Source organism: Mus musculus, chromosome 4 (assembly GCF_000001635.26).
Source record: "Mus musculus strain C57BL/6J chromosome 4, GRCm38.p6 C57BL/6J".
Lineage (NCBI taxonomy): Eukaryota > Metazoa > Chordata > Mammalia > Rodentia > Muridae > Mus > Mus musculus.
Genome location: NC_000070.6, coordinates 40,714,407 through 40,735,277, shown reverse-complemented (window position 1 = coordinate 40,735,277; position 20,871 = coordinate 40,714,407). Strand labels below are relative to the sequence as shown.

Below are 20,871 nucleotides of genomic sequence, written 5' to 3'. Positions count from 1 at the left end.
TTCACTAGTTTTTGAATCTTGCAGTCAGTTTTCCTCTCCGTTCAAGCTGACCATATTAAGAGAGAGTGAAAGCAGCTACATTTCAGTCTCATGATTTACCTAGTAACTTGAGACATTTTCAGGTCTCACCCCAGATATGCAAGCAAGCATATTTTCATATACAGCATTTTATGTTGTCTTTTTAACTCTTCCCAAATGTCTCACCTTAAATGCTAATGCTATATTAGCATCTCATATCTGAAAAGCTTAATGAACAGTAAGTATATTGAAGGTGGCATGTGTTTTCCTGGTTTAAAATGCTGAACAGCAAGCCAGAAGTGATGCCTTTAATACCAGCAACTGGGAAGCAAATCTGAGTTCCAGGTAAGTCTAGGGGTCTTAACAACAACAAAAAAAGGCATTGCATTTTACCAGGATTATGCTTTTACCAGCCCAGGCAACTGACCCAACAGTTTTTAGTACTAAAATCCAAGGTTGAGGTGTTTCTAAAATTGGAACACTATCAACAGTGATACTGCTTCACAGCACAGACTGGTTTTGATCCAATGCAAATCCCATGCCTTATCCCTCAGCCTCTTAAATGCTGGGACTACAGGCATGTTACACATGCCTGGCTGTCTGTCTCAGGTAATACAATTCTACCCGCTATTAGACCTTCGTGTTTAAGGCTATATATACAATCCAGTTGAACCTAAATCCCAACAGGATGAGACCTGACTAGTTTCTTAGGTAAGGGATGGTTCAGTTCCTGGCTACTTTTCTGAAGACATGGGTTCAATTCCCAGCACCCACATTGCAGCTCACAACTGTAACTTAGTTTGAGGGGATCTGACAGACACACATTAAAACCATTCCTAGGCAGTTCCATTCACAGCCTAAAATGAAAACTGAGGACCGAAGGCTGGGAACCCTTTGTATGCCAAGTTTTGAGTATTCTGCATGCCTAGTGCCTGAAGTCGGTTTTTGGGACTCACTGTAGAGAGATGGGACTTGCTTGGAACTTTTGGGTCCTCTCTCAGTCAGTACTAACCATTGAACCCTCTCTTCACCATGGTGATTTGCTAACTCAGATGTTCTCCCCGTGAAGAAAACTTCAGCCTACTTACAGATTAGAAATGTTTTTAAATTTCTGACTAGAAGAGATGTGGCAGACCTAGGTAGACCTGAAAGTCACATATTTTCATCCAGGTTGGTTGAAGTTCCCTTTTCTGACTTGGGCTTAGGCCTATACCTTTATTTCTTATATATGGATAAGAAATAAGTATATATGGATACTAAGTATTCCCACATTCCAGGAACATAGACATAAAATTACATCATAAAAGCCCATAATGCTTTGATGAACTGAGAAAAAAAGGCCTGCAGTGACACACTGGAAACACTTTGTAATCAGTATATTAGACAGCCATACATTTCAGTAACTGCTTAAATTCTGATATCCAGATTTAAGCATGTAAGCATGTGACTTCAAAACATACAACAAATCTATTCATAATTTGCTATACTACCAACATTAAATTGCAGTTACGTTGGAGCCTAAGTCGAATAGAAAGCCTGGAACAGACCTAAGGAGCACCTTCCCTGGATTATACATGCAAATCACCCCTCCACGTACAGATCTCATCACTTTCATTTGTAAGTTACTTGGGCTTTGGAAGTCACTACACCCAAGCAAGGGCTTATCATGGTTTGAGAAGGGGAAAAAGGTGATCATGTTTTCTGTTTATATATATATCTTAAAAATTGCACAGCAGAAGGGGATGCAATCTAGAAGAGCAAGCCCTTAAGCAGTAGCTTATGATAAACTTCTTTAGGAATGAATCATTTCTATCACTAATAACACAGGCGAAATGTATTATGCCACCTTCTAGTAATGGCTGAGGCAATACAATGCAAAGGCATCACAATTGGTTCACTTCATATAACTAGACAGACCGACATGTAACTAATTGTTTTCTTTTGATTACCAGTTAAATACAGAATTTTAATCCCATAGCTTAACAATGAAGGGTCATACAACACATACCTAGCATGTCAGTCTAATGTACACAGCTATTATCAGTTACACAAGATATGACCTAACAGATGCTAGGGAACTTTTTAAACTAGTTTTTACAAGTATTCATTTTCATCTTGAACACTGAAGTCATCATACATACAGGGCAAAGTCAGAGCTTTTATATTTGTGTTTATTCTTCATTTAACTTTTTTTAAAACACTACTATAGTTGAATATTAAAACAAAAACAATAGCCAAGTAGTGAGCTTATTATGATTACAGTCCTTCCCACATTCACTACTGCATACAGAATGTCAAAGAGTGACTGGCCCATTAAGAGGTCTGACACTGAACGCCACCTCTGGGGTGATGTTCATCATCCTCATACGCTTCTCCATTATAATGACGCCGTCTTTCCTGATTTGGATCAAAGTCCACCAGTTCTACCTGATCCATTTCATCAGTCTCTTCTACTTCCTTCCTTTCAGGAAGGAGTTTTTCCAGCAAAGAGAGTTTATCAGGAGAGAGAAAGCCATTTTCAGGAAAGTTTACCTGCAAAAAATAAAAAATAAACTCAATTCTATCATTAGACATACCTTTAAATATACTGGATTTACCCCCAGAAAAACACATAATTACACCATTTCTTTAGCTCTACCTTGCAAAATCTGGCTTAGAATCACCTTGAACTCACTGTGAAGCCAAAGGTGACTTTTTTGAAACAAGATTTCTCTGTAGCCCTAACTGTACCAGAACTTGCTCTGTAGATCAGGCTGGCCTCAAACTGAGAGATCCAAGTACCTCTGCCCCCCAAGCAGTGGAATTAAAGGTGTGGCCACCACTGTCTAACCAAATGATTCAGTCTTTTACCCTCCCAATTCTACCTTTCAAGTGCTAGCTTATAGGCACGCATCACACCCAGGCCAGGTGCTTAACAAAAATTAACTGCCATAGTTGCCACTTGTAACCCATAATTTAAGAGAAATCCATTTGGTGTTTCAATTTTAACTGGATAAAGGGAGATTTTAAATACACTTGTTTAGTCTGTGTTATATTTTAATAAGCTAACCATTCTCAAATGTTCTTGAGAAATTACAGCTTACCTTAAACTCAATGATTAGACGTCCCTTTTCATATGGCCGACGGTATATTGGCATACCTTCATTTAGCACACATTTTATATCCCCATGCTTGACAATCTGACCTAAAGACATTGAAGCCAGGTTCTTAGGTATGGTCTCATTTGTATAAGCAAAGAAAAAAAGTGAAACAGACAACCTCTGAGTTTTGGTTCAACAGCCCTGTTTCCTTCATTTATGGCTTTTCCAAGAGGTGACCAGTAAATTTCATCTCAGCTCTAAGGATATATAACCATGGAAGGAAAGCAAGACATTTCCCTCAATACCTATGTAGTACTTCATAGTTATCAGAAGACAAGGAAAATGCAAAGCAGGGAAACAGGTTCATCTCGTCATCATACCTGGATGAGAGGTGATGACTATGGTTCGGTTGTCAAGAGTAGATATTGGCTTTTGGAAGCCGCACAATGCTTCAACCAGCTGTATGTCCATACACATGAAAAGGTCTTCTCCTCGCCTATAGCAATACAAACAAGGCACAGTTACATTTTTCACACATGACTACATACAGACACAACAGGCAAACTTCTGTCACCAATCTGAAAACCAAACTATCAAATCCTGAAAATAACAAATTATTTTGGAAACAGTCACTGAACAAAGCTTCAAAATCATTAGGACACAGCTGGACACACATGGGAGGTAGTAACCAAAGGCAGAAGGTCAAAGCCTGCCTTGGACTTAAAACAACTGTTCTTTCCACACATTCTAAGCAATGTATTCTTCTCAAGTTGTTGCCTAATCTTAAATCTGGTTTCTTAGAGGGGAGAAAAAACACACAACAAAATATATACTGGGGTTAAAGGAAGCCAGACACATTTGTAGCATATGAATCAGTGTAAACAAAAAATTACAAAAACAAAACAAAACAAAAAAAAAAAAAACCCCACCTCGATTTGTGTTGGATCTTCAAGTATCTAGTCCAATTACGAAAACTTTAAGAGCCAGTAAAGATCTTTTGGATTTATGTATTTAGTATAGTGCCTAGTATAGCATTGTTTTTTGAGATAGGGTTTCTTTAACAGCCCTGGCTGTCATCAACCTCAAGAGATCCACCTGCTCCTCTCTCAAGGGCTGGTATTAAAGTTGTGTGTCACCAGTGCTGGGCTCTTGTGATAGCATTTTTTTAATAGCTGACATTCCCTCACATTTAGTTTTCCAACACAGAACAAACACCTGTTAGAAATATCCTTTCCTAAACAAGTTCCTTCCATACACAAGACCCCCTCCCCCAACCTTCATTCATGTTCAGTTTGGAAATTTTTGTTTCAAGACACAAATTATATGTATTTAACAGTTCCAAATTTTAGTTTTGTATTAAGATAGCTTGAGTATTTACACATAAACAACTCCGTATAAACCAAGAATGGGCAAATGATGAAAGGCATTGCCTTTTTTGAAGACTATCAAGAGACTGTAGGCAAGCAGGTTTGGTCTCCCCCCCCCACCCCCCAGACAGGGTTTCTCTGTGTAGCCCTGGCTGTCCTGGAACTCACATGTAGTCCAGGCTGGCCTGGAACTCAGAAATCCGCCTGCCTCTGCCTCCTGAGGGCTGGGACTAAAGGCGTGCACCACCACGCCCAGCTTTGAGAGCAGGGTTTTCTTATATAGCTTCTCCAGTTGCTTGCTATCCATTAATGCTCACAAAAAAAAATCTAGTCAACAATTTTAAGACAAAAACAATCTTGATTCTACTTTCAGCCATTTACAACTGAAACCGAGCTAATGAGCCTTTATAGAATACACTGCAGTTTGTTACATATACCTGGTGTTCTAAGAGTAAAGAAAAGCTCACTCATTTAAACTAGAATTCAACCTAATTAGTCAGTTTGGAAAAGTGATTAAGTCTTTACCTTGTAAAAACAGCATGGTCCTTCTGATCTAACACAATGATAATATCTCCTGGCTCCAGTCCTGGTTCTTGGTCTCCTTCACCGTGGAATGTTATCTTCTGACCATCTTTCATGCCTAAACACAGATCAAGTTTGTACTTTTACTGATATCAGAGGCCAGATACTAAGGTCAGGATCATAAAATCTACTAAACTACAGATGTGGTCTGTGGATGAAGAGTACAGCATTATGCCAAGGCATTGGGCTCAATTTCATCCTTAGTATCATTCCTTCAAAATGTCCCAACCTGCATGCATGTCTTCCAGCATGTACATGTCTTTGTGGATGAAAGAAAAGACTATTTAACCCAGTCTAGTCTGGTGCTGAAGCAAGCTGTAACACAGTAGATGAGACAACTTTCTACAGTCAGGCTTCTAATCTCAGAACTATTACCTATTTAGCTGCACACCTAACTTTCCAAAGAGACTTATTTCATTCAAGCAGTTGAGGATTAAAAACACCCATGTTAGAAGCAAACTCACAACTGGCAAACAATATAACCAGTTAACTACTCTGATTGTGTAACAATCTGTAATTACTATCATAAGGTGTCAACTGCCTTTTTTTCTGTTGTACCAGCAGTATTTCTAGTAAGAAAACTAGATTTTAAAATCCAGAATTCTTCCTTTGGAAGCTTCTTCCACTCTCCATTCTCATCTCTCTGTTATCTGTTCTTCTGTTTGAAAAATAAAAACTTACAATCTTGTGCCATAGGTCGATTAACTAACTACCCAGTACATGCAAAGACCCTGGGTTTGGTTTCTACTAGCCTGGACTGATTAAAAAAAAAAAAAGTTATCTGGGTAATGGCCAGCAGTCTCAACCCATCCCTTATTCCACCCTCAAAATGTTTATTACTATTGGATACTTTAACATGTAGCCCATATAGAAAACACTTGATTATTTTCCAATACAGCAAATGTTTTTGAAAAGGTCACGTTATTTACTGAGATTCTTACTGGCTTCTTCTAATGCTAGCTCACAACTTTTACTTTAATAAAAATTTAACCGTGTGTGTGTGTGTGTGTGTGTGTGTGTGTGTGTTTTCAGATGTCCTTCCGTTCCACTGAACCTGGCCACAAGTCCCAGTGGTGTTATCTCCACCTCCTAGACCTCCAGGGCAGAAGTACACAGACTAATATATACCAAAGTTAGCATTCCCCCCCCACCCCCCTTTCATGCTGGCAATTTCAACTCACTGTTGTACAATAGATGCTATCCACTGAGCCCAGGGCCCAAGTCTGGATGGCAGGCTTATGATCACAGTACTAAGGAGGCAGAAGCAGTTTGGGCTACATACTGAAACCCTGCTGGAAAATGTTAAAAACTTAGAACAAAAGGCAACCCCCCACGCCCTTTGTTTGGATTTTTCAAGACAGGGTTTTTCTGTATAGCCTTGGAACGGTCTTGGAACTCACTCTGTAGACCAGGCTGACTTTAAGGTCACAGAGATCTGCCTGCCTCTGCCTCCCAAGCACTGAGATTAAAGGTGTGCAGCACCACCACCAGACTGACTTACTAAAATGTGAGTAAACTACATTACTATGCATCTGTAATCCCAACACTTATGAGGACCAGGAGTTCATAGCAACTTCTGCAGGAGTCCCACTCTATCTCAAACAAGAAACAAATTTTTGGTCAAAAAAGACAGGGCTTGAGGTTAGCCTTGGCAATACAGGAAAAAAATACCTATCTCAATAAGAGAAAAAGAAATTAAGAAGAGTTTAAAAAATAATTATAAATGACTGTTCATTAGGCTGCACCCTCACTCGAAGAATTCTGGCAGCTGATGTTACTGACAGGGAGTCCTTTTCTTAAATCCTGTAGCCACTGTTAAACTGTACATGTTCCAGTAAATAATCCTCATTCATGCAAGCAATCCTAATTCAAGCAGTATATCACAAACACCTCTACCACAAAAATGATAAATTTGAAAAGAATTTAAAAGGAAGTGGTACAAAAGGTAATGAGGGTGAAAAAAAAAACCATTAAAATACATTACACACTATGAATGAAATTGTCAGAATAAAAGATATGATTCAGATTAGAGTGGATCAGTACTCACCTTTATCAATATGAACTTCTAAAATTTTCTTCTCTCGAACTATTTTTCTTCCATTGCAGCTTTTACATCTGTCTTTTGGACTGATGCGTTCTCCATGACCCTGGCACTCCATGCACACTGACTGAATTTGCTGAACCATTCCTGGTCCAATCTGATGAATCCTTATCTGCATACCTGTCCCCCGGCAGTTGGGACAGCACTCTACTGCTCCTTTCTTACCACCTCGGCCTAGACGGTTTTAAAAGAAACTTATAAAACTTAGCAGTAATTAAGAGTCTAACTCCTTAGTATTTAAGGTCTTATGGACTGAAGTCCTAAAATGGACAATTCAGATAAATTAATATTCTTTGTAAGTCTAAGAGAAAAACAAACAAACAAACAAGGTAGGCAAATTATGAATCTCCAAAGTTCACCAGAGGAAGGTGAGAAGTTTTGAATTATGGTTTAAATAAGACACATGGTCAGCAAAAGCAGCTGTGTTGGGGAGTGAGGTGAAGGAAGGCATGTCTTTAGATATGAAAATGCCCACAGATGTCAGAGCATGCACTCAGGATTTTTGGCTCAGACAGGGGAGAGAAGAGGAGATATAGGAAGAAAAGGGCAAGGCCTAGAGAACTGGCTCACTAACTTAAAGATTAAGATTGGCTGCTTTTCCAGAGGGCCTGGGGTTGCTCCCCAGCACCACATGGTGGCTCACAACTCTCCTCTTTAACTCTAGTTCCAGGTGGATCTGATACCCTCTTCTGGCTTCCACAGGTACAACATGCAGCAGTAGAGATAAACACACAAAAAGGCAAAACAAAGGACATTGTGTGAAGTAGTGGTGGTAGTAGTGGAGTGTTAAGCCTTTTTAGTCAGCTCAAAGTAGGCAGTCCTAACGGTAAAGATCTCTGCAAGCATTTCACTTTCAGAACACTTTAAGGGATCAGTGAGATGGGGCAGTAACTCCAAAATACCTTGTATCACAAAATAGCTTGTACATATGTGTTCCCACAGCATTTTTAAATTGAGACATAGTTTTACTGACCTCCTAAGAGATCTAACATGGATTACTATGCCTGGGAACAGGGCCATCCTTTTTAAAAAAAAAAAAAAAAGGGTAGCCAAAATGCTGTACATTCAACACCAGGAGGCACTCAGGAATTGGAGACAGGAGTTTTAGTTAAGAGGTCTGCCTGGATGAAACTGGTCTTATTAAAAACAAAAACAACAAAAACAAAATGAAAAACAAAACTTAAATCAAGTTAGTTTCAAAAAGAAGCTTATTTGAGACAGATCAGAGTTTGAAAAACATTTGGTTTGGTCAAACCAAGTCTGACCAACCCCAGTTTGATTTTTAAGGCATGCATAGTTGAAGAAAAAAAAAAAAAAAAAAAACAAACCAACCTCATTACTGCAATGCAATTTCTGACCTCTCAACACAACACAACATGCATATAAATGTACAAAGCATTGCTTTTTAAAAAAAAAAAAAAGTTGTTGCTTAGGATCTACACAGGATTGGGCCCATCAATGTGTTGTCATAAAGGAGCTGATGACAAAGCCTCATCCCTGAAGAGACATTTTCTTCTACATGTAGCCACTAATTCTACTATACCATTTCTACTACATGTAGCCACTAATTCTGGTGCCTGTCCTTTGGGAACAATTCCTCATCCACATTCCTGTAAGCAACTCTAATGGGACTCACTGGGCCATCAAACCACGGGCATACAGAAGAATAGTAAGGAAAAGGAGTTGGAGAAGAGAATAATGAAAATTCTATACAGACATGAGTATGTCACAGCAAAGCCATTACATTTCTCTTTGTAGAAGATTCAGCTGTTTTTAGTGCTGCACTCCAACTTTATCAGGGAAGTCATGGGGACCTGGTACTCAGAAAGTTGAAGAAAGATAAAAGGCCAGCTTACATCTACAAAGGCCTATCCTCATAAACAACCCAGCTAACAACACCCAACACTTAGGAACCCTTACCTTCACATTTGTCACAAATCACATTCTTTTGCAGAGCCAGTTTTCTTGTTGCACCATTATATAAGTCTTCTAAGGTCACTGAGAGCTGATGAACAACATTTTTACCTAGAATAAAACACTGCTCATTAAACACCCATCTGTAACGTTTCTTTGTTGAAGGCACTATAAAAATGGCAAAGGATAATGGAAGACCAGCCTCAAACTATACATCTTTTTGAGCTATACTCATATACAACACTCATCTAATCACTTGATTTTCAAACTAATCTAATCATAAATGAGGAAAATTATGTGAGCAGTTCATCTATCTGCCTAAGAACACAGAGGCCCTCTCAGAAATCCAGCAATTAAAATACTACCCTTAAAAGTCACTCAATGTTCAGGCACATTTCACAATGCTAAGCATGGATCCCTTTGAAGGTTTTACTTATTAGGCATTATTAAGCAACATGGCTAGTTACTTAATCCAAACATTCTTTAGCACAGTAAATTCTTTCTAATCAAGATTGGCTGGAGAAGCCAATATTGAGACACTACTGAAATAGCAATTTCTACTTCAGTTTCAATAGTTTTTATTGCTAGGCTAGCACTGGTTGTCTCAAATTTCCCAGGCCTTTTGTTATATATTATACAGTCCAACAGAACTTTCTGTAGCAATGGACACATTTTACATGTACAATACTAGATACAATTTTAAGTGTGGTGGCTACTACAGCTGCAGAGAAATTTTTCCCTCTAAATTAATCTCATCTTAAAGACCCATATCTGGCTAGAGCAAAAGATTGCCACATAGCCGAAGTAGGTTGGTTGAGATCACATAAGGACAGCCAGGTTAGAGAAATGAAATCACCTGTCAACGGTTAATAAGTCCCTAGCTGGTGATCCTTCCCCTAGGACTTTATCCACGGCCCGCCACGAGCATTGCCTGATTACCAAAGAAAGTCCCAATCCTTTCTGAATATCCGAATATTCTTACTCTTTAAGTAAGGAGTTAAAATTAAAGTCACGACATTGTGCTGCTTTCTCATTTTCACTTTGTAAGCAAGTAGGTTCTCACAAATTGAAAGTCCGAGCTTTCTCAACTTTATACAGAGTACAGAAAGGAAAAAGCAAGCTTCTGGAAACTGACGGAGTCCATTCTCCAAAGCAGCACAGTTAACAAAAGCCCTCAAACTCATCTAAGCCAAAGTCAGTCTACCTTTCTGTAGCTCATACCATCTTATGGCTGAGCAGGCCGACTGCGATTATAGGTTGGTTTTTTAAATATGTTTATGTGAAAACCAAGAGGCCAGAAGAAGCAGCTGCTGGTCCCCTGGAGCTGGAGTTTCAGGCAGTGGTGAGCCAGCTATCGAGTGTGGGTGTGGGAAACAGAACCTGGATCTTCTACAAGGAATGGCAAATGCTCTTGACTTAATCACTGAGCAGTTTCTCAGGCCCACAGGTTAATTGTTCTAAAAACATAGTAAACAGTTTTTCCAAGTCCCTTTAAGGAGCAAAGTGAAATTTAATGGCCTGCCTATTTGTTCTAGAACTGTGCCTATGAACTAGTTTATATTAACTATATATACTGAGAACAAAGTGCTATTTTACCCTTCAATACTGTCTTCCCATAGACATCTTTTGGCCAAACACTAAACACATTAAGCTGAGCTAGCAGAGCTGAAACAAGAGTCAACAGCAGCAGCTATCTGCAGACAATGAGCTTTTCTCAGGCTCTGCTTGCTCAGGGTTACTTTTCTAACAGAAAGGGCCACTGCACTTACCACTGGGTTCTAAGAGCAGGTGGTATTATCCAAGGGAGGACAGGGCTTAGAAACCTAAGTTAGTACACTTTGTTACCCCCACTGTTTGGGAATCTATGGGGTTAGTTATACCTGCTTTTTGGCTTAGCTATTTTTTAGTTACAGAAAATCTCAATGACACCAGAAGTCAAAGACAGTTCACGGACAGAGTGTAACATCATACCAACGTGTAAACAAGCATTTGAATAAATTCTCAAGTCTTTTTTTTCCGCAGCAGTTATTTCGTTCTAGCTGCAGGTAAGCCAGATTTTTCTTACCTCTCCTTTCTCTTTGCATTCTTCCTCCTCCTCCAAAGAACATATCAAAGATATCCATGGGTGAGCCAAAACCACCACCTGCTCCGCCCTCTTTAATCGCCTGCTCCCCTCCTTTATCATATAGTTCCCTTTTTTTGGAATCAGCAAGAACTTCATAAGCTTGAGAAATCTGTTTAAACTGTTTCAGAAAAGGACATCCCATTAGAAACAACTGTTACAAAGCACAGCTACGGTAGACTTTAAGGCACGAACAGAAAGATACACACACTGCAACACTGCTGCTGAGCTGTTTGCCTGTGCCCTTACCTTTTCCCCTTCATTTGGATTCTTATCAGGGTGGTACTTCAAGGCCAATTTTCTATATGCCTTTTTCAATTCTTCCTGGGTGGCATTGGGTTTTACCCCCAAAACATCGTAGTAAGTGGTTTCTTTCACCATTTTTTACAGCCTGAAACCAGAAAATGGTAATTTTAAACCAGCTTTAAACTTTTGTAGAAAAGATCCAACTGCTTCTGCCTCCTGAGCACTGGGATCAAAGGTGTGCGCCACGACTGGCTCTTAACGGGTAGTCTTTAACTACCAGAGCTAAAGCAATCTGTTCTTTTGCATTTATTTCATACTAATACAGCCTTCCCTACGCGTCTTAAAAGGTAAAAAAAAATTCCTGATATGATTCAGCTGTAAACTCGAACAGATTAAAATATAGATTTCAGGGAACGCGAAGGAAAGCCTCTCTCGCAGCTGGTTCAGACTCTACTGCACTAACACATGAATTATTTGGCTTCTTCCGGTTTCCTTTCCCCAGAGGTTTTGCTAGTAACCCACAGCAGCACTGATAGGTTCCGTCCACTGGTTAGTACATTACCGCTGCCTTTGTACATCTGATAAAGGCCATACCCTCGCCGGAAAGCGACACTGGACTCCCGGGGGTGGAGGAGTGGCTTAGGAGACCGGCTCCAGGGAGCAGGTGCCCGGGCCCCGTCGCCATCCTGCTCCTGCTCGCTCGCAGCTTACCCACTCTCGCCCCGCAGGCCTGGAAGCTGGCTCGCCCTCTGGGTTTCCCGGGCCCCCCGGCGCCGACCGTTAAGGCTTCCTTCCTTTCTCCCTCCCACCCTGATCGAAAAGGCGGAGGGGGGGGGGAGGTCGAACCTCAACAAAGAGAGGGAGGAGAGCCAGGAGAAGCGCAAGCCGCAGCCTCCGCCCGGCTCCTCCCGCAGCCCCTCACCCCTGCCTTGCTCCGCGCGTGCGCAGCGCTGCCCACCCGGCCCGGGCGGCGGAGCGCGGGGGTACGCAGCAAGGAGCATGAGGCGGGAGGCCAATTGGCTTGGGCCTTGGACCTCCTCGAGGCGTGCGGGCGGGCAGGGCGCCGGGCATTCCCGGCAGCCTTCCGAAGCCCGAGGCCGGCTCAAGGAACCCGCAGTCCCCGCCCACGCGGGACCAACCGCCTCCGGCTGCGCCTTCCCCGGCTGTCTGGGGTCCAGACCGCACGCCGCGACCGAGGGAGGCCGGAGACTCACCGGTGAGCGGGCCGGCGCCGGAGAGCGGAAAGGAGCGGAGCACAGCGCAGCTCAGCCACACGCTGCTCCTCCACCACCCACCGAGCGTTCTGGAAAGTTCCGCCCGGCCCGCCGCAGCCGACCTCTTTTGTAGCCGAGCCCCGGCGCGTCACTTGCCGGAAGTCCCGCCCCTCGCCGCTGCCACCGCCCCTCGGTTACCTGGGCAACGGCGCGGGGGCGGGAAGTGGCTGCGCCCAAGGGCCTTGTGGGGGTGGACTCAAGCCCGGGTTCCCGAGCCTCGTAGAATTTTCTAGAGGCTTTTTTTCTTATTGCGAGGAACCAGAGTGCGGAAGTCTTGAGGTGGAGAGGTCATGTCCCAGAGCCCGTAAGCCGGGGACGAGTGCTTCAGGCGTTGTGCGCGCTGTGCTGAAGGGGATTGGTGGAACCCAGCCCTGGCTGCGAGTCTGATTTTCTGCAGCTCCAGCTCCTTAGCTCTGAGCCTTGCGGGCAAGAAATGCTGAGCAAGGCGGGCCTACTCCCTAAACCAGCCTCGCAGGCTTTGGTTTCACCCAAGCGCACTTATGTCAGAGCTTTTTGGACGAGCCTGGCCCAGGCTTCAGATCCTTTTGGCTCTGACGACTTGGGCGGAGGGAATCTGGGACTTCACCAAACAGGAAAACATTTAGAATGCCTCATGCTAACGGAGGGTCATGGTCTTCCACCCAGTTTGGCCGCAGAGGAGCGGCCAAAAGCAAAATTAATTGCTTTAGCTTATTGTTTTAATTCTCTGACCGTTTTTATTTCCAGTTGGTGACTCAAAAATCTATAGTTGGCAAAGTTGAATCTTAAGCTTTCAAAGGACAGAGTGAATGTTTTTCTTATTCACTAACACAATAGATACATCAAAGAAGTGGAGGTGTAAGCTTGAAAGAGTTCACATATTTTAAAGATTTATTTTGAATCCTCTGTGTGTGTGTGTGTGTGTAGGTGCCCAAGGAAGCCAGAGGCATGGAGTCTTAAGTCTGGCTTCAAATTCTGAAATCTCCTGTCTCTGAGCAGTTGTGAAGGGTGGTACATGCTCTTAACCGCGGGGCCTCTTGCTTGGACTTTCGTTGGAAGTGGAACAAGCTAAAAACTTATAAGAGAAATCACAAAATACAGGTCAGCAGGTGAACAAGAAGCAGTTAAGCACACTTCCTAATGGAAGTGCAGAGTGTGGGATGAGATTCTTTAAATGTTCGTTTTATTGTGTGTTTCTAGGCTTGTGGACCATTGTAGTTCTCTCGTACCTTTGCACGGGCAACTCAAGTCTTCAGTGCGTTACCAGCTGAGCGGCTGTCTCAGTGCTTTATGGAGATCACAGGTAATTGGATGTAGCCAGAGCTAAGGGAGCTGGAAAGGCTGTCTTCAAACCTACCCAAAGACATCTTTAGCTCGTGGTCTTAAAAACCTCCGGATTTTGGGATTTCTACCTTGAGCTGTCCTGCCTCTCCACCGTTACTGCTTTCACTAAACTCTGTTGTGGTCACTAAAGCTACGCCACTTCCCTTACAGACTTTTTGATGATGTGCTGTGGTTTTGGTTGAGAAACATCTTTTCTCAGCTTACGTGTTACCCTCTCAGATATCACATCTATCAATAGGTTACGTCTTTAAAGCAGGGGCTCTTTACCTTCCTAACGCTGCGACCCTTTATTACAGCTCCTCATGTTGTGGTGTCCCCCAACCATAAAATTATTTTCATTGCTTCTTCATAACTGCAATGTTGTTACTGCTGTGAATTGTAATATAAATATGTGCCAAAGGTTTTCCGAAGGGATCAAAACCCACAGGTTTGAGAACTACTGCTTTAAGCCAACACTTTTGAGTAAAATATCTACTATGCCAGGCATACTCTAGGCCTTGCCAATACAAAACTCTTGTAAGCCATGGCCCCTACTCTCAAGGAACTTAACTCGTAATGAGATTAAAAACCAGAATTAAAAACAAAAAACCAAACCAAAACCATCCAACCAACCAACCAAAATTGCAGGACTAGGCTGATAAAGTCTGCCTTTAATCCCAGCACTCTGAAGGCAGAGGTAGGCAGATCTCTAATATAGAGGCCAGGCCAGTCTACATAGCAGGTTCCAGGGCAGCCAAAGCTACAGAGTAAGAAAGACCCTGTCTCAAAACAAATCAAACAAAAAACCTCGAAAATTACCAGCAACTTCATATGTGATAATTTTGTGTGGAAATGAGATCTTAGCTTAGTTTGGTAGTTCTGAAAATTCAGAACTAGGAAGCAGAACCAGGAGGCTAGTGAACTCAAGATCACTTGAGTTAGGTGTGACACCGTCTTTGGAGTGGGAATATAACACATAGAATGAGTGCTTCTTATTCTGTTCAAGGCCCTAGGTATGATTCCTAGGACTGCAAGAAGAAAAAAGAAAACTATCTTGCATGTGTTGTTTACAACGGATTATTTTGTTGGGGTAAATAAATCAGCCTTGTTATTTTTTGATGTGGTTTGCCTGATCTCTATTGAATGTTTCAGTGGTTTCCAATGTTTTATGGTGAAGTGCTGAAGATCTTCAAATACAGCTTTAGGTACTCATACAAACTTTATTTTTCTTTTGTGTTTTTTCAGTCTCGCATAGGCCTCATAAAGTTGAGACCTCAAACCCTCTGTGTAGTCCAAGCCAGCCTCTAAGCCATGATCTCCTTTGTTAGATAAGAGTTGATTGAAGTGATGTGAAAATAAAAGGGGAAAAAGTGGGGTGGGGGTGTCTCAGCTCACCGGAGGCATGGGGCCATTGACCCTTCATCCTTCACAGGCCCAAGCCACCATAGTCAATCTTTAGAGCTCTATGTAACACGGTTGTCTTCAAACTTGCAATCCTGACTCAGCCTGGAAAGAGCCGGGATTGTAGGCCCCTACCACCACACTTACTGCAAATACGTCTTTAGGACAAACACCTAAACCTGCTGAGCCAATGTGAGTGCAAATTGAAAATTATAACAACTTTTTATGCTCATTCAAACTGCTTCCAGCATGTGTGAATGGGCCTTGCAAGTATGTAATTATCTCTTGTTATTCTGTTAAATCTTTGCCAGCTTTACAAGTAAAAACTTATCAAATGCATTGGTTTCTACCTGTGATCCCAGCATTTGGGAGGCTCAGGCAGAAAGCTCAGGAGTTCAAGCCAGCTGAGGCTACATAGAAAGTTTGAGGCTGCTTGGGATATTTGAGACCCTGTTTAGGGGCGTATGTGAGAAATTAATATCTTATTGCTTTAAATTTTTTTTCTTTTTATGCAGTGTATGTGTGCAGTGCATAGACATACATGCAGACAAAGCACACATACACCTAAAATAATAAAATAAAAAAATCCCATACTTCCCGTCTTACTCTGTGGCCCAGGCTGGCCTTGAATTCAGGTCAGTCCTTCTGCCTCGGCCTCCCAAATGCTAGGTAGGATTACAGGTATGAGCCGCCACTCCTGGCCTTTGTGCTCAGTTCCTTCTCGTTCATTGCATATATATATGTATGTGTGTGTGTGTATACATATGTGGATATATGGTCTTATTATATATATTTAATTATATATAATGGTTATATATATATATATATATATATATATATATATATATATATATATGGTCTTATTGTGGTTGCTGGGGATTGAACTCAGGACCTCTGGAAGAGCAGTCAGTGCTCTTAATTGTTGAGCCATCTCTCCAGCCCTAAAGCTATATTAATTCATTCCCCTTTACAAAAGGCTCCTCACTCAGCCTCCAAGTCTAGCTTGGTAGTGTAAGTGCCTGTGTGAGGACAGGGTAAGAGAGAGACTGTCTGCTGATAGGTGTCTATAATGTGCCCAAGCAGTACAGATGTTTCATTTAAGTTACCCCCTACTCCCATCTTTTCTCTTTTGCTTTTTTTGGGATAGGGTCTCATATAGCCCAGGCTAGCCTCAAGCTTGAATTTGGTGTGTAGTTCAGGATGACCTTGAACTCCTTATCTTCCTGCCTCCACCTAGTTTGGAACCCTGTCCAGCTTCTCTTCATTTTTTATAGGGAGGGCAGAGGTGAGGAACAGGAGAGAGAGCCCTCTCTGGGCCACTGCTCACAGGTTCCTCAGCCATTCCAGGCTGGGGTCATTGAGCATATTGGGCATGCTCCCATCATCTCAGATGTTGGGTCTCATAGATGAAATACTGTACAATTTAGAAAAAGCTGTAAGCATGCTTGTTCCACATCCTTTCACTCTCCAGGAGTGTGGAAAATTCAGGTGTTATATTTATTGTTGGTTCTTTAAAGGCTGCCAGGTATGGTGGCAGAGAGAGCCTGTAGTCCTAACTACTCTGAAGGTTATGGCGTGAATATCACTGGAGCCCAGGAGTTTGAGGATAGCCTGGGCTACATGGTATCAAAATACAGTATTTTCTTTAAAGGAAAGAAAAAGTAAACCAGACATACTCCTGTGTATCCATGACCTCCTTTGGTTCCAAGCCATAGAGAATCCTCTTCGAAGATCTTTCTCTCTCCCTTCCTATCCTCCTGCCCTCCCGGCCCCACTCCTCTTTCTTGTTCTTATTCTGCTAAATAAGCTTTATGCTTGCTAAGCATGTGCTGGTCTGCTGCCACTGAGCTGCATCTTCAACATTATGCCTTATTTTTATTTCACAGGCTGTATATGGGATGAGTGATCAGTCTGGGGTATAGTTTAGAAGTAGAGTGCTCCGGGGCCTAGCAAACACAGAAGTGGATGCTCACAGTCAGCAGCTATTGGATGGATCACAGGGCCCTCAATGTAGGAGCTAGAGAAAGTACCCAAGGAGCTAAAGGGATCTGCAACCCTATAGGTAGAACAACATTATGAACTAACCAGTACCCCGGAGCTCGTGACTCTAGCTGCATATGTATCAAAAGATGGCCTAGTCGGCCATCACTGGAAAGAGAGGCCCATTGGACTTGCAAACTTTATATGCCCCAGTACAGGGGAACACCAGGGCCAAAAAGTGGGAGTGGGTGAGTAGGGGCGTGGGTGGGAGGGTATGGGGGACTTTTGAGATAGCATTGGAAATGTAAATGAGGAAAATACCTAATAAAAAGTATTTAAAAAAAAAAGTAGAGTGCTCACCTAGTATACCTGGAGTCCCAAGGTTAAACCCTAACGCCATCAAATACAATTTAAAAAAAAAGAGTCAACTGTTAGAAATTATATCATTCCATTCCTAAAATCAACCAGAGCTTCGGAAATAAAATTCCTATTCCTTAGCAGAGAGTATGACTCACTACTATTTGGTTGCTGCCCACTGCCACTTCCAGCTGCTTGTGATCTGGCCACATGCTTACTGAGAGTTATAGTGTACTCCATTGAGACATTCCCGCCCTCCTTTATTCTTCTCTCTTATATCACATATGGACTGAAGTTTCCCCTCCCTCTCCTATCCCCAGCCTCTCCCCTCTCTGCCATCCCACTTCCTTAGATTCCCTCTCTTTCCCCTCCCTCCCTTAGGAAAGAGCAGGCCTTCTCCCAGGGACATCAACCAAAAAACTGCATAACAAGCTACAATAAGACCAGACACATACCATCACAGTAAGGCTGTATGAGGCCACCTCCTGCCATTGCTTACAGACCGGAAGCCGCTGTCTTAGTTCTCTTTCCTGTCTTGCAAGATGGCGGGTGAAAAGGCGGAGAAGCCTGATACAAAGGAGAGAAAATCTGTGGCCAAGAAGGCTGGCGGCGATGCTGCCGCCTCTGGTACCTGGGCTGCTGTTGCAGCCAAAAAGGGTCGCCCTAAGGTTAAAAAGCCCAAGAAGGGGAAGCCCCATTGCAGCCAAAACTTGCCCTGGTTAGAGGAATTGGCAGGTACTCCCGATCTGCTATGCATTCCAGAAAGGTCTTGTACAAAAGGAAATACTCAGCTGCCAAGACCAAGGTTGAGAAGAAGAAGAAGAAAAAGGAGAAGGTCCTTGCTACTGTCACAAAAACAGTTGGTGGGGACAGGAACGGTGGCACCTGGGTGGTGAAGCTTCGAAAAATGCCTAGGTATTATCCTACGGAAGATGTGCCTCTGGCGGGAAAGGTCCCACAAGTAAGCAAGAGAGTCAGGGACAGCCCCTGCTCCCACTCTTAGGATTCCAACAAGAACACAAAGCTACTTAGCTACAACATATATGTAGAGGACCTAGGTCAGGCTCCTATAGATTTCCTGACCTCTCAAATTCCCATGAGTCCCCATCAGTTGATTCTGTGGGCCATGTTCTCATGTTCTTGTGGTGTGTCCCTGACCCCTCTGGTTCCCCCCCTCTCCGTCCCATCCTGTCCCGTCCCTCTTCTTCCACCTTGGCAGACCTCTCCTCCTCGAGCTCTACCGAATGTTTGACTGTGGGACTCTTCATCAATCAGTTTCTGGATGAAGTCTCATTGGCCTCTTTGATGATTTTGCTAGGCTCAGGCCCCAGCACTCTCTGCCAGCAGGACAAATTGTATGTCAGTCAAAAGTTTTGTGGCTGGGTTGGTGTCCCCATCCCTCCACTTGAGGACTTGCCTGGTTCAGAAGATGTATGACCCATATTTTTAACTAAAATCCTTATATGGCCAAAAAGTATAAATAGATATAGACACTATGTAAACAGCTAAAAATACACAAAATCATAGCACATGATAAGCATCTACTATGCCTAATATAAAATGGCTATCATCTATCAGAAAATGGCCAAATAATATAAATGGATAATTGATAGACGAGTCAGTAAACATTTAAGATACAATTAAGCACACTACTCAAGAAACTCAATGACTGGCAAGATGGCTCAGTGGTTTGCACTTGCTGTCAAGCTGGGTCACTTGAGTTTGATTTCCATAACCAACATGGAGGAAGGAAAGAACAAACTCCCTCAACACACAGACACACACACACACATACACACACACACAGAGGGAGAGGGAAAGGGAGAGGGCGAGGGAGAGGGAGAAAGGGAAAGGGAGAGAGGGAGAGGGAGGGAGAGGGAGAGGGGGAGAGGGGGAGAGGGGGAGAGGGAGAGGGAGAGGGAGAGGGAGAAAAAATTCAAGTCCTGAATGTGGTGGTGGCATTAGGTCAAGACAGGAGAATCATTAGTTCATGTCTAGCCTGGGTTATATCACAAGAGCCTATCTCAAACAGAAAACAGGGTGGGGAGATGGTTCATTGGGGGAGAGAACTTATTCTACGTATATAAGGACCTGAGGCAGGCTTTGTGGTACATGCCTTTAATTCCAACGCTGGGTGAGGATGAAGGCAGGGATTGTTGAACAGATGCTGGCAGATCTCTCTGAGTTCCAGGTTATCTGGGGCTACTTAGTGAGACCCTGTCCCCAAAAACAAAAAAGGAAAATCTGGTGTAGCAGTTTGTGTTTGAAATCCTAGCATTGTAGAGGCAGAGACGGGTGGATCCTAGGCGTTCCCTGATCAACTAGTCTAGTCAAATCTGGATCTAGTCAATTTTCCATGAGAGGTCCTATTCCAAAAACTGAAGTGCGGTGCCATAAGGATGACACCCAAGCATCTGCCTTTGGTTTTCCAGGGCACCCATAGAGAAGCACCCTCATTCTCACACGTCCTTGTTAGTTTGTTGTCAACTTGACACACATGGGAAAATAGACCTTCCAGGGAAGAAGTGCCTCAATTAGACTGGCCTCAGCACTCTACTGCTGATGTACATCCCTAGCTTAGAACAAACTTTAAAGATTTATTTAGTGTGTACAGATGTCTTGTGTACAAGCAGGTCTATGTACCACACCTGGTGCGGGAGGAGGCGGAAGGGCCGTCTCTCCAGGCTCCCTACAGTTGTTTGAGTAGGTCTTTCTATAGACCTCATTGGCCTCAAGCTCAGAATCACCCCTTCGTGAGAGCTGGGATCCCTTCTTTTTTTTTTTTTTTTTTTGTTTTGTTTTGTTTTGTTTTTTCGAGACAGGGTTTCTCTGTATAGCCCTGGCTGTCCTGGAACTCACTTTGTAGACCAGGCTGGCCTCGAACTCAGAAATCCACCTGCCTCTGCTTCCCAAGTGCTGGGATTAAAGGCGTGCGCCACCACGCCCGGCTGGGATCCCTTCTTTAACATACTCACAAAGGAGCATTTTATTTACATGCACATCAATTATGTAGATAATCCTCTACCTCATTTTGCTATCAGGTGTCTTCTAGATTGTTTGAAATTTTTTCCATTTAGATTCTTTTTGTGCTCATAAAATACAATGTGAATATGAATTGTTTTGTCTC

The 20,871-nt window shown here is 42.7% G+C and overlaps 2 protein-coding genes, 1 long non-coding RNA gene and 1 other non-coding gene across 7 annotated transcripts in view; 2 read left to right on the top strand and 2 right to left on the bottom strand.

Annotated features, from left to right (window-relative positions):
• Positions 1–312: 312 nt before the first annotated feature.
• Positions 313–12,810, bottom strand: Dnaja1 (DnaJ heat shock protein family (Hsp40) member A1). Of its 3 annotated transcripts, none has more exons than NM_008298.6 (9): positions 12,645–12,810; positions 11,434–11,575; positions 11,128–11,305; positions 9,069–9,173; positions 7,095–7,322; positions 4,991–5,105; positions 3,479–3,594; positions 3,102–3,202; positions 313–2,550 (listed from the first exon to the last, which is right to left on the bottom strand). In NM_008298.6, the coding sequence occupies exons 2-9, from the start codon at positions 11,563–11,565 to the stop codon at positions 2,332–2,334; spliced, it is 1,194 nt and encodes a 397-aa protein (NP_032324.1). In that variant the 5' UTR covers positions 11,566–11,575; positions 12,645–12,810; the 3' UTR covers positions 313–2,331. The 3 variants fall into 3 exon arrangements, with proteins under 3 accessions (NP_032324.1, NP_001158143.1, NP_001158144.1); NM_001164671.2 differs by lacking the exon at positions 12,645–12,810 and adding an exon at positions 12,142–12,356; NM_001164672.2 differs by lacking the exon at positions 12,645–12,810 and adding an exon at positions 12,277–12,348.
• Positions 12,283–12,361, bottom strand: Mir207 (microRNA 207). The gene has a single exon (NR_029594.1). It is a non-coding gene; the product is annotated as a microRNA 207 (primary transcript).
• Gm6297 (predicted gene 6297) lies at positions 12,437–15,124 on the top strand. 2 transcript variants are annotated; one of them, NR_077226.1, is made up of 3 exons: positions 12,437–12,646; positions 13,611–13,784; positions 13,884–15,124. It is a non-coding gene; the product is annotated as a predicted gene 6297 (long non-coding RNA). The 2 variants fall into 2 exon arrangements; NR_077221.1 differs by lacking the exon at positions 12,437–12,646 and adding an exon at positions 12,961–13,008.
• The window catches only part of Aptx (aprataxin), a 39,590-nt gene continuing 32,329 nt past the window's right edge, over positions 13,611–20,871 (top strand). Inside the window, exon 1 of the mRNA XM_006538166.3 lies at positions 13,611–13,986. The gene's annotated coding sequence lies outside the window, so the exon portion shown is untranslated. The remainder of the gene's footprint in view (positions 13,987–20,871) is intronic.

What these genes read in the sequence shown, in the direction of transcription:
- Dnaja1 (NM_008298.6), bottom strand. Translation starts at nt 11,565, where the DNA reads ATGGTGAAAGAAACCACTTACTACGATGTTTTGGGGGTAAAACCCAAT. An exon ending in ATCCAAATGAAGGGGAAAAG is followed by an intron (nt 11,306 to 11,433) that starts GTAAGGGCACAG and finishes TTTCTGAAACAG; the next exon opens with TTTAAACAGATTTCTCAAGC. An exon ending in GTCTAATCATTGAGTTTAAG is followed by an intron (nt 2,551 to 3,101) that starts GTAAGCTGTAAT and finishes TATTTTTTGCAG; the next exon opens with GTAAACTTTCCTGAAAATGG.